Raw genomic sequence first — 17,778 nt, 5'->3', positions numbered from 1 at the left:
CCACCATATTGGGTTACAATGCACAATAAAAAATATTTATATTATATATTGATTTTTTCCGGCATTTTTTTCAACAAATGCCGGTAATAGTTTGGCGGTACTTATTTTGGCGGAAAAATTGACTTTTGCCGGCATTTTTTGACCAAACGCCGGTAATAATTATTTTTTTCCGGCATTTCTTGAAATGCCGGTAATAGTGGCTTTTCCGGCATTAATTAAAATGCCGGGAAGAAAAATGCCGGGAATGGCCATTTTTCTTGTAGTCGACCCTGGCCCAATATGCATCTGGATTCATCAATAGCCTCCATCCATTGCGCGCAAGCATTGCCTCATTAAAAGCTCGATGATTCCGAAAGCCCAAACCTCCCTCTTCTTTAGCCTTACCCAACTTTTCCCATGAGACCCAACAAATTCCCCTGTCTTCGGTATTGCCCCTCCACCAAAAGTTTCGCGTTAAAGCATCCAACTTATCACAAAGCTTTTTTGGCAACAAAAAACAAGCCATTGCAAAGGTTGGAATCCCCTGCACCACAGATTTGATAAGGACCTCCTTCCCTCCCATAGATATTAGCTTTTTTTTCCAGCCCTGCATTTTGCCCATTGCCTTCTCTACCAAAAAAGTATAAGCTTCAGCTTTTGAGCGGCCCCAAAAAGAAGGGAGACCCAGGTATTTTGAGTCTCCTTTCAGACGATTAATATCTAGTAAATCGCAGCACAATTGCCTATCAACCTCGCAAATGTTAGAAGAAAAAAAGGCACCAGATTTCTCAAAGTTCACCAATTGTCCTGAAGCACTGCAATAATTTTTTAAAACACTTTTGATCCTACTGCATTCTTTCAACTCAGCTTTCAAAAAAATAATGGCATCATCGGCAAAGAAGATATGCGACAGAATAGGGCAATATTTATTAAAACGCATACCTTCCAGGTGGTCACCTTTGAGCTCCTCCTGAATTAGCTTGGAAAGAACATCTTTGACTAACAAGAAGAGATAGGGTGAGAGAGGGTCGCCTTGCCTTAAACACGTTCAGGAGATACGCTTGCTCTGCACTCACCATTTGCTAACACAGAGAAATTAACTGAAACAACAGTTTCCATCACCCAATCAACCCACACGTCTGCAAAGCCCATCTTCCTCAATAAAGCCTCTAGGAAGTCCCACTCCACCCTGTCATATGCTTTGCTGAAATCTAGCTTAACTGCCATAAATTTGTCCTTTCCCTTTTTCTTACGCTTTAGAAAATGGAATGCTTCATGGGCTATTAGAATATTATCTTGGATCATCCTTCCAGGCACAAAGGCTGACTGTTGTGGAGAAATAATGGTCTTCAGAATCAACTTGAGCCGGTTGGCAAGAATCTTGGTGATGATCTTGAGATAAAAATTGCAAAGGCTGATAGGTCTCATTTGTGATAGAGTTTCAGGAAACTGCACTTTAGGAATCAGAACCAAGTCCGTAAGGTTAAAGTCCCTGACAAGGCTGCTCGAACTGAAAAAATCCTTCACTGCCATACACACCTTAGGTCCCACCGTGTCCCAGTATAGTTGAAAGAACAAACCATTGAAACCATCGGGTCCCGGCGATTTGAGAGTCCCCAGTTGGAAAACTGCTTCCTTAATATTAGCCCACGCGTTTGATTCCGTGAAATTTGGAAAGAGAAGGGGTGGGGAAAAGGCGGGAAATTTTTCCTCTCATTGTTGTAATTAGAAGTGGCAAACGGGCGGATCTGGGGTGAATTTGGGCGGGTTGAGACGGGTTATGAGTTAAATATGGACGGGTCAAATATGGGTCAAAAGCAAACGGGTCGAAACGGGTTGTGTCGAATATGAGTCAAGCTAAACCCAAACCCGCCCGACCCGTTTCCTCTCTCTCTCTCTCTCTCTCTCTCTCTCTCTCTCTCTCTCTCTCTCTCTCTCTCTCTCTCTCTCTCTCTCTCTCTCTCTCTCTCTCTCTCTCTCTCTCTCTCTCTGATTTGTCTCAATAAGAGGATTCTTTTTCTTTTTTTTCGAAAAGTAAACTTTTATGATTAAAATTCAATTTTTTTTAAATAAAAATGAAGCAATTAAAGGCTAAAAAAGCTTTAAAAAATCAGGTTTTTGCCCTTTTTTCTCCATTTTCAAACAGTAATGTAACTTCGACGATGAGTCAGAGGCCGCATCAGAGAATTGTCTGGAAGGCGATGATTCCATCGATTGTACAGTTTCGGTTTTCGTTGCGTTCACCGAAGCCACGACTTAGGTTTGGATTAAAAAGTCGAGTGACTTTTTTTTTGTCTCTATTCAAATTATTTTGTATTTGTTTGTTTTGTAACAAACTTTTTATCACTTTTAGTTCGTCTCAACGAGAGAATCGAAAAAGTAATTTTTTTTACTTTGACCTTAATATTTTTTGTAATATTGAAGATAAATCCCAACAACCGGCATTTTAGGCTTTATCTTGAAAGTTTTAAAAAATATTTGGGTAAAAATCATAATTTTTTACTTTTCTCATTGGAGCGAATCAAAAATCGTAAAATACTTGTCGCAAAAAGAAAAACGTGGAAAAAGTTGAATAAGGACAAAACCAAAAAAAGCCCAAAAGAGAGAGAGGAGCTCAAGGGATTGGTCTTGTAATTATATTATTTTTGTCTTTTTGAAAAAAAATTATGAGTTTCGATAAAAAAAAAATGACTTTTTCGATTCCTCTCGTCTAGACGAATCATTAAGTCACAAAAGTTTAACGCAAAATTAACAAATGCAAAAAAAATTCAAATAAAGACAAAAATAAGCCACTTATCTTTTAAATTCAAACCCACCCTAAATCTAGTGCGTTACTTTTTGAGTTTTGTTGTAGAAACAGTTAGAGAGAGAGAGAGATGGGTGAATTGGATTGGTTGTAGTGAGAGAATCAGAGAAGACGGGAGAGAGTGCGGGCGAGAGAGAAAAAGGGGTGTTGGACCATTTTTAATTCTAGCCCATATTAAACCCATTTTCAACCCATGCAAACCAATAAAAATATGGGTTGATGTGGGTTCAACCCATTACACAATATAGGCGGGTTGGGTTGGGTTGGGTTACAAGTGGCAGATTTGGATGGGTTAAAAAATATGAGTTGAAATTACCACCTCTAGTTGTAACCATTGGATAAAGAGAGGAAACGTAAGCCTTCCACCATTTAAAAATTTATTGAAGTTTGAAGGTCTATAGAACATTGTCCTATTTTCATTTTCATTGTCCATTATTTTGTTTGTCTCTTTAATGTCTTTTACATTTACCTTTTAGTATGGGTCTTGAAAAATATGTAATGTGAATCTTATTTGATAGATCTCGATTAGTTCTATAATACAAAGTTTTCAAAATTACAAAAAATATTATAGAATAAAAGATAGAAAAAATTAAAAAATGGCACGCAATTCAAAAATAAACAATAAAAATGGGACGGAGGGAGTATTATTTAACCACAAATACTTACACACACTCACATCTTTTGGTGGAGGCCACACACATTGAAAGTGTAGTGTGTGTGGGTCCCAATGTAAAGAGAGTGACTTTGTGTAAATATTTGTGTAAGTATTTGTGATTATATAATGATTGCATTGTAGTAAAAGTATGGAGGTTTTTTTGAAATTCTCTCTTTACTGTTTGGTTCTTCAGTGGCTTTTTGCCGGTATACCAAAAAAAATTTAATCGTTATATCCTTTCAATGATTAATAAAATCTTTTTAAAAAAATAAAAAAGAAATTTTCTCTTTCTTTTATCTTTTTGGTACGTTGTTACAAATGAACCAGGGTAAGGGGTTCAACATCTGGTACACTGTGGTGGCCTAGGGGTATTAAAAATTTCTCTGTGTATCAGTATTAACAGGTTTGAGTTGTGTATATGAAAGCAAGCTAGTTTATAATGATTGTATTATATTTTTGCAAATATTTTAGTACGTATTATTTTTTGAAGGTAATTGATTTAAAATTACAATTAACAGAAATGAACGGTATATTTATCTTTTTGGTCTCCAAAGTATTAGCAAGTGGCCATTTTCATCCCGATATAAACATTTGTCCAATTTTGTCCCCAACATTTCAAATGTGTGTCAATTTGGTCCCCACCTCTAATGTCATCTCTCTTCTCCGTTAAAATAGAGGGTATCAGTCGTATTTCATCCCAAACACTCCAACAGATTGAGAAAAAAAAAACTCCCTTTCACAATCATCTCTCTCTTCCGTTCTCCCCTCCTCCTCTCTCTCTCCTCTGTCATTCTATATCGATCTATAATCTGTTGGATATAAGAGAGAGAGAGAGAGAAAGAGAGAGAGAGAGAGAGAGAGAGAGAGAGAGAGAGTATCTATCGAAAATCTACAATCTGTGGGATTTAATAGTGTTTTGGGTAAAGCTTGGCTCTTCTAGAGAAGGAGAGAGAGTGACATGAATGCCATGGGAAGACGGGCAGAGATCCCGTGCACCTATGACGCATCACCAGCGTCAGAGAGTGTTCCGTTTTTGAAAAGGAAGGTAAATTTTAAGCCTAAAAATTATATTTTTACGCAAATAATTTTTCTACCAATATGGATCTTGTTTTTGATAGATATCATTGAGATCTTTTATACGGTGCAAAAAAAAATCAAAAAATTATTTTTCATTTCATTATATTTGAGTTTGAAAATTGAAGAAAAAGAACTTTTATAAAAAGAAGGATTAGTGGAACACCCTCTCAGTACTCCGACTAGTTATTGGACGCTTCGTCTAACGGTCGGTGCTTCAAACGGCTGGGCTTCAACACCTTACACCTCCAGTACTCAAACACCACTCTCCCTCCTCTCCAGGTTCAAATGGGGTTCATTTTGCCATGAAATTTCTGCATTCAAATACAAAAGGTTTGCTTGATAGCAATCTTGAGGATGGGAAATACATCTCTGTATGGGTAAGAACTCAAAGAAGGTAGTTGTGATTGGTGGAGGTCAGCGGTGGATTTAAGAAGGGACGACAGTGGGGGCACATGCGACAATGGGGGCACATGCCCCCACTGCTGCAAAATTCCGGAACTTTTTTTTTTTTTTTTAAATTTTGACTTTAAAAAAATATTTGTTCCATAGTGCTACTTTTTGTCCTCTTTACAATTTCAGAGACGTGGGTCTTTCTCTCTCTTCCCAAAAATTGATTGAAATTGCCAGTGAGAGTGGAGAACCAGAGAGCCGATCGTCGACGTCAAAGCTCGTCGGACCAGCTCCAACGCCGATTGCCGGAGATCGTCGGACAATTGGGTATTTTTCTTTTCTCGTTTTGTTTCTCCTCCCTTTACAAGAAAAACTAGGGTTGTTTCTCCTTCCTTTTCTGTGAATCTATCATCTATGTTTGTATACTGTAAATTTGTGTTCGTATGAATCGTATTTTGATGATGATTCATCTGTTTGACTGATTTGTGGTCTTGTGGGGAAGAAAACAAGGGGACCTAGGGAGGTGAATCTGACAAATGATAATATACATATACCTATACAATAATATAAAATAAGGGGATTAGGGGAATAAAATAAGTCTACACTACTTAGCAAACAAAATAATCAATAATGCCCACTACCATCAAAATGACCCCCTCTGTTTTTTTCCGGATGTGTTATATACTATTTTTTGTTTACAGATATGGAGAGATACTATAAAACAAAGCCAAAAACTGATGAAATCCGTGATTCTCAAAAACAAGATGAGAGTTCTCCTCTTTCCAAACGAAGTCGTGTGGATTTGAATTTGACCGAACTTCCCGCGGATCCAGGGCTATGTCCTTCGATTATGGATTGCATTCCAAATGATTGAGACCAAATACAAGATGAGAGTTCTCTTTCCAAACGAAGTCGTGTGGAACTCAAATTGACAGAACTTCCCGCGGATCCAAGGCTACGTCCTTCGATTGTGGATTGCAATCCAAATGATCGAGACCAAATCCGTAGGGCATATCTACAGAAAGGTCCTTGCTAGCCTCATAACCATAACTTTTCGAACAAAGCATTTGGGAAAACGAAGTGGCGTTTTATTCCGGCTTGGTTTAAAGAATTTCCTGATTGGTTAGAATATAGCATTACAAAAGATGCCGCCTTCTGTCTTTATTGCTATCTTTTCAAGCCGGATATTGGTGATCAAGCGGGAGGTGAATCTTTTGTTGGTAATGGCTTTTCAAATTGGAAAAAGAAACGTAGACTACGTACTCATGTGGGGGGCCACAACAGTGCGCATACTCAAGCGTGGAGAAAATGTGAAGATTTGTTAAACCAAAAGCAACATATTGAGACTATAGTTTTGAAGCAATCAGAACAAGCTCGGATTGATTATCGAACCCGGTTGAATGCATCAATTGATTGTGCTCGATTTCTTCTAAATCAAGGACTTGCATTTCGTGGACATGACGAGTCTGAATTTTCACATAATCAAGGTAATTTTCTTGAACTTTTAAAGTGGCATGCTCAACGTAATCAAGATGTTAAAGCTGTTGTATTGGCCAATGCTCCACAAAATAATAAGTTGACTTCTCCTGAGATCCGAAAAGACATTGTGTGCGTGGCTGCACGTGAAGCTGTTAATGTGATTGTTAGAGATGTTGGTGATGCACTTTTTGCTATTTTGGTTGATGAAGCCCGTGACAATTCAATCAAGGAGCAAATGGCACTTGCAATTCGGTATGTTGATAAGAAGGGTCATGTGATTGAGCTCTTTTTAGGTGTTGAACATGTTCTTAATACTAGTGCTATGTCGCTCAAGAAAGCTGTGGATAATTTATTTTGTAGACTTAGATTGAGTATTGGAAGACTGAGGAGGCAAGGTTATGATGGTGCTAGCAATATGCAAGGTGAGATAAATGGTCTCAAAGCACTCATACTAAAAGAGAATTCTTCTGCATATTATGTTCATTGTTTTGCACACCAATTACAATTAGCTCTTGTAGCTGTGGCAAAGAAAGATGATCGTATTGGATATCTCTTTCAGTTAGTCTCTAAAGTTGGGACCGTTGTTGGAGCATCATGCAAGCGGCGAGACATTCTTAGAGAAAATGAAGTGGAAAGAGTTGTTAAAGCACTTAATCTTGGAGAGATCGAAAGTGGGCGAGGGTTGAACCAAGAAACTAGTCTCAAGCGGCTTGGGGATACACGTTGGAGCTCTCATTATAGTTCTTTGGTTAGGTTAATGGGTATGTTTGCATCGGCGATTGGTGTGCTTGAAATAGTCGAGGAGGATGGTACATACTTAGAACAAAGATTAGAAGCAACTTCTTTGTTGGAGTCAATGCAATCCTTTGAATTTATCTTGTATCTTCATATGATGAGAACAATATTGGGAATTACAAATGACTTATCGCAAGCACTCCAAAGAAAAGATCAAGATATTGTTAATGCTATGGCTCTACTTCAATTGTCGAAAGGGCGGCTCCAAACAATGAGGGAGAGTGGGTGGATCACTCTATTGAATGTTACATCATCTTTTTGTGAAAAACATGAAATAGTTATTCCCAATATGGATGATTTGTTTGTACCTCGAGGGGGAAAGAGGCGCAAAGCTCATAAGGTGACAAACTTACATCATTTCTGCTTTGAGATATTCAACTCCGTTATTGATATGCAAGCTATTGAACTTGATGCTCGTTTCCCTGAATCGACTACGGAGTTGCTTCTATGTGTGGCATGTCTGAATCCATCTAACTTGTTCTCTTCTTTTGACAAGGAAAAATTGATCCATACGGCTGAATTTTATCCGCAAGATTTTTCCTCTATGGACCCCATGATACTTGATGATCAACTTGATAATTACATTGATGATATGCGCACTACCATTGAGTTTTCAAGCTTGCATGGAATTAGTGATCTTGCACAGAAAATGGTGGAGATTGGAAAACACCGAGCTTATCCATTGGTCTATTTGCTTTTAGTTTTGGCTTTAACTTTACCAGTTGCGACTGCTACAGTTGAGAGGGCATTTTCGGCTATGAATTATGTGAAGAATCAATGGCGCAACTGAATGGGTGATGAATGGACAAGTGATAGCATGGTTGCATATATAGAGAGAGACATGTGAAAGCATTGACAATGAAACTCTCATGCAAAGCTTTCAAAACATGAAAACTCGTCGTGGTCTATTGTAAAACCTTAGTTTAGTAACTTTTGTTTATGACTACGGTAGTTTTTGTTAGTATTTGTGGACAGGTTATTAACTCTTATGTGGATTGATGAATATCTTGGTTTTTGGTCGTATTGTTGTATCATTTTGTTATAGTTTTTTTTTTTTAAAGGTGGTTTTTTTGTTATGCCCCCAAAGGTCTTCATTCCTAGCTACGCCACTGGTGGAGGTGATATAGGTACAGATTCCATTGGAACATTTACCCGGCACGGTGGGAGTAGCATTTTAAATCTAGAGCTTATCCCTCAGCCTCCTCAAACTAGGGCTCCAGGCAACCCTTGGCCATAGGTTTGTAGACTACATTTTATGGCAACCGAAAACATGCAAAATCTAGACTCCATACCCATTCCATATTAAGTTATCTTCAACGTATGTGTATAGATCTGATGTTAGGGTTTTATCGTGGTGGTTAGGGTTCAAGAACGTATTGGAATGCTGCCCCGAGAGGATTCAACGGATAAGGAAGAAGTGGAAGTGAATTTATCACGTATCTAGAAAGGGTGAGGAACCAAAGGGCATCAGTTCTCTTTTCTTTTCTTTTCTTTTTTCATTTTTTGTATTGTTGGGGTGAAATATCAAATACCATTGATGCTTTCCATTTTAACGGAGGAGAGGGACGACATTAGGGGTGGGGACCAAATTGACACACATTTTAAATGTTGGGGATGAAATTGGACAAATGTTTATATCGAGGACAAAATTGGCTACTCGCTAATACTTTGAGAACCAAAAAGATAAATAAGCCAAAATGAACAGAGCTCGCGTTTGGATTCCAGTTTCCAATTAGCTCTTGGTCAGCAACAGCCACTCCTTTTTCCAACACCTTTTGTAAATTGTCAAGGTACAAGTATTGTGAGTGAATGACACTCAAAATATAAATCTCTACGCTTCTAACCCTTATACTTACACAATAAGCAAATACAGTAACAACAATAATAAAGAGATTTTAATACAAACCAAGCAACTTCAAATGTATTTCACTAACCATTAACTTATGTGATTTTTGGTTCTTATCCTTGAGAACTCTTTCCTCCCATAACCACTAGCTATGAAATTCCATGGTCCAACTTCCATCTTATCATCCAGCACCAGTGTACTAACTAAATACATATAAATTATCTATATCTTTTTAGCATGTGAATACCTATGATCATAACAAGGAGTAAAGGCACACCGAAATTTACCATGTCATGTCATGTTCATAATTCGTTCAGCTTATGTGGGCACACGCCCCCGGAAATTCTGTTTTCCGTGCATAAAATTGGGTGCGCCCCTTTTTGGAAAGCACGGCGAAACGCTTACAATTCAGAGTCGCTACTCGGGTTTTAGCAGTGAAATATCCAAGGAACCGAACTTGAAACATTTGCTACGTTGTTTGATTTTGAAAAGGGCATAGACTGGATCGTCGTCACCTTCGATATCTGAGGTTCGGGAGCCAAGTTACAAGAGGGGAAGGGTTTTATGGCACCCCTCTCGCCCAATTTGGAGATCGGTCTCTACTCAGGCATTTTGTAAAATATTTGCATTTTTCTCTCATTAATCATTTTTTAGTCAATTAGGGTGGGGGAACAGTTAAAAGGGGACTAAAACTGTAGCAGTTTGCATTTATATAGCAGAAATGTGATGGATGATTTACTTGAAGCAAATGATAATAGATTGAGAATATGCATCTGTGAGCATTTTAAACAAACTAGAGCACGCTGTCCTAGAATGAAGCACGCAAGGGGAGGCTGTATGCACTGGCCATGCTACTGCATACAGGGACTACTTGCGTGCGCCACAGGTATACTGGCGTGCGCCGGTAAATCTAAACTTTCAGCTCCTGTTTCTCAACCCTCTGGGCTCTGGAAGGACCAGTGCACACCAATGACAAACCACACAGTTAGTATAACAGCATATTTATGGTTACAGACAGCATAAATGAACTTAAGGAAACAAAATAGACAAACACACCCCATACACAGCGTGGGGAAATGAACAAAGGCCAAGATTAGCTGACATGCAAGGGCCAGCCACTGGACCCATTGAAACTGTCGTACGTCAGTCCAAAGACCCCGTACGTCAGTTACACTATTTGGTCAGTGCTTGGCTTTGCATGATCTGGGCTCTGGAACACGACCAGAAGGATCCCAGAGGCCTTCTAAAACAGAAATAACAGATGATAACTACACAGCCCTTAAAATACAGAAAGCAGTAAACTAGTTCTTATCATGCTGAAAGGTGATAAAGTGAAAAGAAAGCAAAAAGATGGATGATCAATGATCCCCACGCCAATACTGCACGTATCACCATGATTGGCGTACAGCTCATTACCACTAGCGTGCGCCGTTGATGACCATACTCGATCCTTGAAATGCTGCCAGCTTTAGGGTCAGGACTGGTATTGATTACCAGCCTTGACCTTGCTAACACCCCTCGGGGGTCAGAACAAGTTGCAGAGTAAAAGGTGGTATACCTTTTATGTTGGAGTTTATAGAAGGTTGGAGTTTTGAACTTGAAGTTTAAGGGCTGGATGATGAGTGTGGGGGTGTGGTGAGTGTATGGAGAAGTGTTGGCTTCCTCTTCCAACTGATGGGAGAAGTGAGAAAGCAAAAAGAAGAAGAGCGAGGACTTGAATGCTCTTTATGATGCATTAACCTTGTGAACCCCTTGCATATAAATGCAAGGGGGGTATTTATAGCCAAAGAGAGGACTGAGGAAGAGTGGTAACCGCCTTGGTTGGGCTGGTTGGGTTAAGAAGAGAAGTCTCCATGCATTAAATGCATGGGACTTGGGTTGAAAGGTGGTGTAGGAAAGAGGGGGAGCCGGCTGCACAATGGTAATCATCAGGGGACTGTAGACTATGTCAGGGTGGCCACAAAAATCTCGAGCACGTGGTTGAATAGTGATATTTGACTGACTTTTGACTGGCGTACGCCGACATTATACCTGCGCGCAAGTGGCAACTGAGTCAACGGTCGATGACTGATACGTGGCAGTTAACCGGCGTACGCCAGCACAGTACCGGCGTAAGCAAGTAGGGTTTTGCTGAGGCCATTTGGTTCTGGCTTGAAGGGTCTGGACAAGGCTCGACAAAGGTTTGAATGAGGTTCAGGACACTTAAAGCTCAAACACACTATTAACCTCGGAGTGTTCTTGACCGTAGTCATCATTGAGGAATCAAAAACCGTAAGTAAACTAATCTGGATAGTCCAGAATTGAGTGTCTACAGCTTACAACACTAGGCCCAAAAAAATAAGATGGAAGTTGGACCATGAGAATTTCATAGTTAGTGGTTGTGGGAGAAAAGAGTTCTCGTGAACAGGAACCAAAATTCACATAAGTGCTCATTGTTTGAAAATGCAGGGAAGTTGGACCACGGGAATTTTCAACTTCCATCTTATCATCCTACTCCCAAAAAATATTTCTATATATTATTTTTTTTATTTTCTTAATTTCGTGTAAGAAAATAAAAAATAATATATAGAAATATATATTTTTGTTTGAAAATGCACGAATTTCCGTAGGAGACATGTAAAGTGGGACCGAGGGAGTACTTAAGGCTCCCCGACTTGTGTGACGCGGGTTCAATTCTTGTGCCTAACATTTTAAGTCTTTTATTTTTTACCTTTTCACTTAAATTAAGGCTCTATTTGGAACTTACGGAAAGAAAAGAAAAGAGAAAATAATAAAAAAGAAAATGAGAGGGAAAATTGGGAAAAAAGTTGAATTGAGATTTGAAATTTTTTCTGTTTTTTGAAGAACCAAACAAGGAAATGAACATTTTTTGTTCTTTTTCACAAGTTGCACACATAGCCTAAGACTAGAGTGACAACTTTATGTTTGTCACTAAAACTTCACTCTATATTTTTAGCTACACTCTTCTAAGTTCTAATGACTTGTTTGTGATAACAAATTTTTGTCACTAATGGAGATTTTAGTGACAATTTTTGCATGTCAATATAGATTGTTTTTTTTTTTTTTTGGTAGTGTTATTTGAAGAATCTGCTTCAAAAAATGCAATGAGAAGATATATTTTTCTTAATCGGATCGTCCTAATCATAAAGTACTGTAACCGGGGTTACATTTTAATTTTGATTTTTTTGATGTAATTCAACCAAAAAACACAATGTAACCATAATTTTGTATTTTTACTAATATGTATTTTTATTTTGTATGACTTAATAATAAGCGGTCAGACAACCAAGTTTGGCGTCAGACTCGAGCAACCAAAACGTGAGGGCCAGCCCTCTAATTTCTTGGCTTTGGTAGTTTGTATGTTCGTTAGCTTTCATTCTTCTTCTGGATTACTTATTGCTAATAAGCTAAGTTCTGCGTATCCTTTCCTATTAGCCCATTGTAGGAGGTGGGAATGGAAAGTTGAAACGATCTACAACGCCGTAGTTTGACTTCTTCCTTTGACCGGGCTTTTTGTTACTACTCTTGACTGAAACTGGACTCCTTTGCCTAATCCAAACCAGGTGATCTACGTGACCGAGTTCTTCAATTTTATTTTTTTTTCAAACCGAAGAATAGCCATATAACCAAGTCACTAAATGAACCTGATCGCGCAATCCAAAGAGTTACTTTTAGGTATCCTGGGAATACCAAGCCCCATGGTATTCCCTCCGGTCTGTTTCTCATTTTTCGGCTATTTTTCGATCACATTTGGATGATCGATTTCATTCATTTTGTAGAGTTTGGCGAAAACCTTGATCATGCCAAAAATTGTATTCATCGGACTTTATTTGATACATGATCGGCACACGTGAAAATTGAAGAAAACCAAAACTGAGTCCCAAAACACACTGAATCAAAACTCAGTTTTGGTTTTTTTTGCAATTTTCACATGTACCGATCATGTATCAAATAAAGTCCGATGAACACAATTTTTGGCATGATTAAGGTTCTTGCCGAACTCTACAAAATGAATGAAATCGATCATTCAAATGTGATTGGAAAATGACCAAAAAATGAGAAACGGAATATCTGTGGGGGAGCTAGCGCGGCCACACCAGTCATGGCCCTCCGCCTACTTCATGGTACCCACCCTGTGGAGAATCGAACTCCAGACATTGAGTAAATACTCTCAAAGTCTGAGTATTCACCCAAACCACTAGAGCAACCCATGGGTGTGTCTCAATTCTTCATGTTGTTTTGTGTATACTGTTCTTTGGCTCTCTTCTTTTATTGCGCTTGCACCGGCAACCATAATTAGAAATTGCTGGACAAACAAGGACTATAATTAGAAAGTGAAAGGAAAGACTCAATCAAATATGGCGACTCAATTACACATCGTCCTCTTCAAAAAAAAAAAAATTACACATCGTCAAACTCTACGCACGTGAGGATAAAAAAAAACCCTCTACCGTACGTACACCAATGCTTTTCATCAGGGGAGAAATACATGACGATATTGTAGACCGAGAAAGGATTCCGTCAATAGCATGACGATATTGTAAGCCGAGACGAGAAATACGTAGAGCGTGTTTGGTTGGCACTTACTACATTTCGTTTTGTCATTTTTTACTTTTGAGTTTAGAGAAGAGAAGTTAGAAGTAGGGTGAGAAGAGCTTTTTGACTTCTCATTTTACACTTTTTTCATTTTGGTTAGTAAAAAGATCTACAGAATGTATTCTACATATAGTATCTTCCAAACACTAGTACTTATGTTGCAAAATATATTACCCATATAACTTACAAACACTCTATCATATTTAAAACACATTCTGACCAAAATTTAAAAAGCCAAAATATTAATAACTAAAATGTAAAAAGTAAAAAAGTCAGGTAATCGAACACCCCCTGGCCCAAAGTACTTTAGTGCCGGCTCTAGCGACCAAGGCAGATCAACTTCCGCCCCTAAAATTTCGTTAAAATCAGCAATGCAGATCACCTTTGGCCCGAAAAATTTGTAGTATTCAACAATTTAGGTCTGTAACATTATATTCATACAAAATGAGCATGTGATCAGATTAAACAAAATTAATTATACAAGCATAATTAGTGCACCTTGCAGTGCTGCATCTCACCATCCAAAAGTGTTTTGGAAGGTCCAAATTTTTAGAAAAACTTTTCCCCGAACTTTTTTCTGAATTTTTTTTTAAAATCTAGATCATTGATTGTCGAGACGGACGGATAGGATCAAGCACAGCAACTTGTAGCGCGCTAGGGGGCACTGCAAGGTCCCAAGATCCGCATAATTAGTGATTTTGTTTTGCTAAAAATGCGGGTTGGTGCAGTGCCTCTTAAGCGCTGCACCTTGCAGTGCTACATAGTCCAGATTTTAGAAAAACTTTTCCCCGAACTTTTTTCTAGAATTTTTTTTTAAAATCTAGATTATTGATTGCCGAGATGGACGGACAGGATCAAGCACTACAACTTGCAGCGCGCAAGGGGGCACTGCAGGGTCCCAAGGTCTGCATAATTAGTGATTTTGTTTTGCTAAAAATGCAAGAGAAGAGTGATCTTTAAATGCTTTTTTCAAATTTTTTGATCATACGCATGATTTTAAATTTTAATTTTATCTTATATACAATAATTTTGAATTTTCAAGTTGAACCCTTCTCTTTTTTTTAAAATTTTGTCGATAATGCATAAAGGGCCCCACTTTCTTATTTTCCCCTTAGGCTCTCAAAATGTCAGGACTGGCACTATTTACGTGAGGGTATTTCTTTTTAAAATGCTTTCACATGTTATATGTAACACAATTTATATATTGTGATATATTGGTAAATCAACTCTGACATAAAATTTATTATTTCACCATGTATAGTGAAACAACTCGGATACACTTCTTGACCTAAACCACATTAATTTTCGTGTATATTTTACCCCTTAATAGAGGTAAAACTTAGGGTAATTTTTGAACATCCCGTTAAAAGTTCCTGAAACCGCCGCTGAAATCACATCAATTTTATCAGTAAACCACATCAGTTTGAATCACGTAAATTTGACGCGCCTTTCATTTGTTTATGTTACACTATTTATAACATGCAGTGATAAGATTCAAACAAGGATTCCTAATTAATTCTCTCCCTGGCAATATGCAGGGCGGCTATAATGCCACGACCAATTCTTTTAGGACCACGACTATTTGATGCAGTTTGACATATTTACCCTCATCTATCACTGGACCGACCTTGTTTGTTCTTTTGCTTCTCATTGCCTCTCTCTTATGTACTTTTACTTCTCTCTCAATCCACTATACATGAATCAACACAGATTATCCCAGTCCCAATTTTCATTTTTCTGTTTGCTTCTCTCGTAATCACTTTCCCACAAAACCGAGATCAAGATCCAAAGATCAGGTCTATAAATTTTTCGATCGTTTTCCATTCTCTCTCATCCTCAACCATAATCCCCCCGTATGAGTCACCCAAATCCATCAGCATCACCATTAAGATAGACTGTGAATTCGTCGATGCTGCCTAAATCCATCAGCGTATCCATTCGAAAGGTTCGCTAATTCATGATTTTTAAGAGTTCCTCAAAGAGCGGCTTTTAAATTGTGTACTCAGACAGGTTGAGGATTGTTTAAACTATTGACAAAATGTTGGCGTCTTATTGATTTGGCTTGGGATTTGTGGGCCGTGACTCTATCCATTGCCGATGGTGGTGGGATAGAATGACACGATGATGATAGAGTGAATAGGGATGCAAAAAATAAGAGAGAGAAAATATGGAAACAGATGAAAGAGAGAGAGCATTAATCTTGTTGGAGAGGATAAAAATGTCAAGTCGCCAAAATTGTCGTGGCATTATAGTAAGTTGTCGTGGATTTAGCATTACCCTATTTTTTCATACATATAACAGATAATTCTGGCTGCCAAAGAATTTTTTTTTTTCAATCGATAAGAGAGATCATTTACATCATGTATGAATAACCAAATACAAATCCGGAACACTATATCAATTGTAAGAGTTCAAGAGATAATCAAGCCCAGCAACTCAATCAGTACAAGAAATAAGCCCATCATAGAGAAGAAACAATGAAAGAAAAAGTCTCTCTAAGGAAAAAAACACTCACACATAAGTGAAATGATTCAAACTTTTGATTTTCTGGTGAGAAGCAAGAGTTCTAGCCAATTCAGAAGTAGAGGCTTAAGCAAATAATCAACGAACAAACTGATGTGGAGCGGGTCGTGCCCACGTTCCTAGAGCGACTGGACCGAGCACAGCCCAAACCAAACTGGAGGCAGAGTGACAGTGGTAGAATGACCCATGGGCCGTAGGGTTGAAGCGAAACGGCCGTTCGATGTTTTTAGCCTTCCAAAATGCCTATTTTGCCGTTTATAGTAATATTTAGATTGCTAATAACTTTTGATAGGAAACTCTGTTTTAATTGCCGCTTGTTTTGGCAATATTATATTTCTTCCTCGTATTTAATTTTTCAGTCAAAGTAGAATTTTTTGTTTTTGATAATTTTCGTATTTTCTGCGATTAGGATTTGATTCTGGGCCCTAATTGTTTTCTAAGTTGTTAAGGGTTTCTACCACCCTATTTATATTCATTGTAAGCCTTAGGGCACGGCAGTTATTTGATGAATTAAAGAAAAACCTAAATTTATCTCAATTCGTTTGTTCAAAGAGGGAGTACCTCTGGCTCAAACATTATTCGTGTTTTCTTGTTACAAATAATTTCGTAAAAGGAGGCTGCGCTGCATCACAAATGAAATATTACAACTTGATAGGAATTGGCATGTTAATTTGATGTTAACGTCCTCCGTGCAATAGGAGAAATCAACTTACGTACACGGACAATGCCTTGTTAGGGTTTCCTTTTTCTAACCAACTTTTATCTACCTGTGAGAAAGAACAGGTTGTTCCAAAGAAAGATTGCACTGTTCAACAAATTAGAGGTTGAGCCACCATAACGTTTTATAAAAGGGCAAATTTTCATACTCGTTCCTGTAGTTTTACGGTTGTCTCACTTTCGTCCCTCTAGTTTCAAAGTGCTCTAATTTCATCCCTATAGTTTGTTTTACGTTTCAAATTGGTAAAATCGTTAACACCGTTAACGAAACTAACCGAAAAAATAAAAAAGTGTTCCAATTTTCAATTTGTTTGAACCGGTGAGAAGATCTTATTTTTTGATCATTTTATCCTAAATGGTTGTAATGAATTTTTGGCTCTAAGGCCTTTCAACGAGCACCCGAAGACTCCTTATTTAGTTTCAGGGCTCTCTTAAGGTGCTCATTGAAAGGCCTTAGAGCCAAAAATTCATTATGACCATTTAAGGTAAAATGATCAGAAAAATAAGATATTTGCACCGGTTCAAACGGATTGAAAATTGGAACACTTATTTTTTTTCCCGTTAGTTTCGTTAACGGTGTTAACGATTTTACCAATTTGGAACGTAAAACAAACTACGGGGACGAAATTAGAGCACTTTGAAACTAGAGGGACGAAAGTGAGACAACCGTAAAACTACAGGGATGACTACGAAAATTTTCCCTTTATAAAACGATCGATAATGTAGATTAAACAATTTCTTAACTTCCTTGATTTAATTTCTTGTTTGAATTAATTAATTAATTAACTACTACTTCTACTACTAGTACTTTCTAATTATGACAAACTAAATTGCAATTGGGCATGCCCAGCCAAGGCATTGGCTCATCCAATTATGCCAATATTCTTACCTACTTTGAATTCTGTTACATTACAG

The 17,778-nt window shown here is 38.0% G+C and overlaps 1 protein-coding gene across 1 annotated transcript; it reads left to right on the top strand.

Moving 5' to 3' along the window:
* The first annotated feature begins 4,819 nt into the window (after positions 1 to 4,819).
* LOC131321208 (uncharacterized) lies at positions 4,820 to 8,016 on the top strand. The gene is made up of 5 exons (XM_058352212.1): positions 4,820 to 4,911; positions 5,097 to 5,234; positions 6,042 to 6,416; positions 6,753 to 6,820; positions 6,977 to 8,016. Exons 1-5 carry the CDS (start codon positions 4,820 to 4,822, stop codon positions 7,969 to 7,971), a joined length of 1,668 nt encoding a protein of 555 aa, XP_058208195.1. The 3' UTR covers positions 7,972 to 8,016.
* The last annotated feature ends 9,762 nt before the right edge of the window (positions 8,017 to 17,778 follow it).

Source organism: Rhododendron vialii, chromosome 3a (assembly GCF_030253575.1).
Source record: "Rhododendron vialii isolate Sample 1 chromosome 3a, ASM3025357v1".
In the NCBI taxonomy this organism is placed as follows: domain Eukaryota; kingdom Viridiplantae; phylum Streptophyta; class Magnoliopsida; order Ericales; family Ericaceae; genus Rhododendron; species Rhododendron vialii.
The sequence above is the reverse complement of the archived record's forward strand: the minus strand, read 5'-3'. Positions and strand labels throughout refer to the sequence as shown.

Bases quoted from the DNA above. Each gene is read 5' to 3' on its own strand.
- LOC131321208 (XM_058352212.1), top strand. From the start codon at position 4,820: ATGAAATTTCTGCATTCAAATACAAAAGGTTTGCTTGATAGCAATCTT. The intron at 4,912-5,096 runs GTAGTTGTGATT...TTACAATTTCAG, and splicing joins TGGGTAAGAACTCAAAGAAG to AGACGTGGGTCTTTCTCTCT. The intron at 6,821-6,976 runs GTCTCAAAGCAC...CCGTTGTTGGAG, and splicing joins TATGCAAGGTGAGATAAATG to CATCATGCAAGCGGCGAGAC.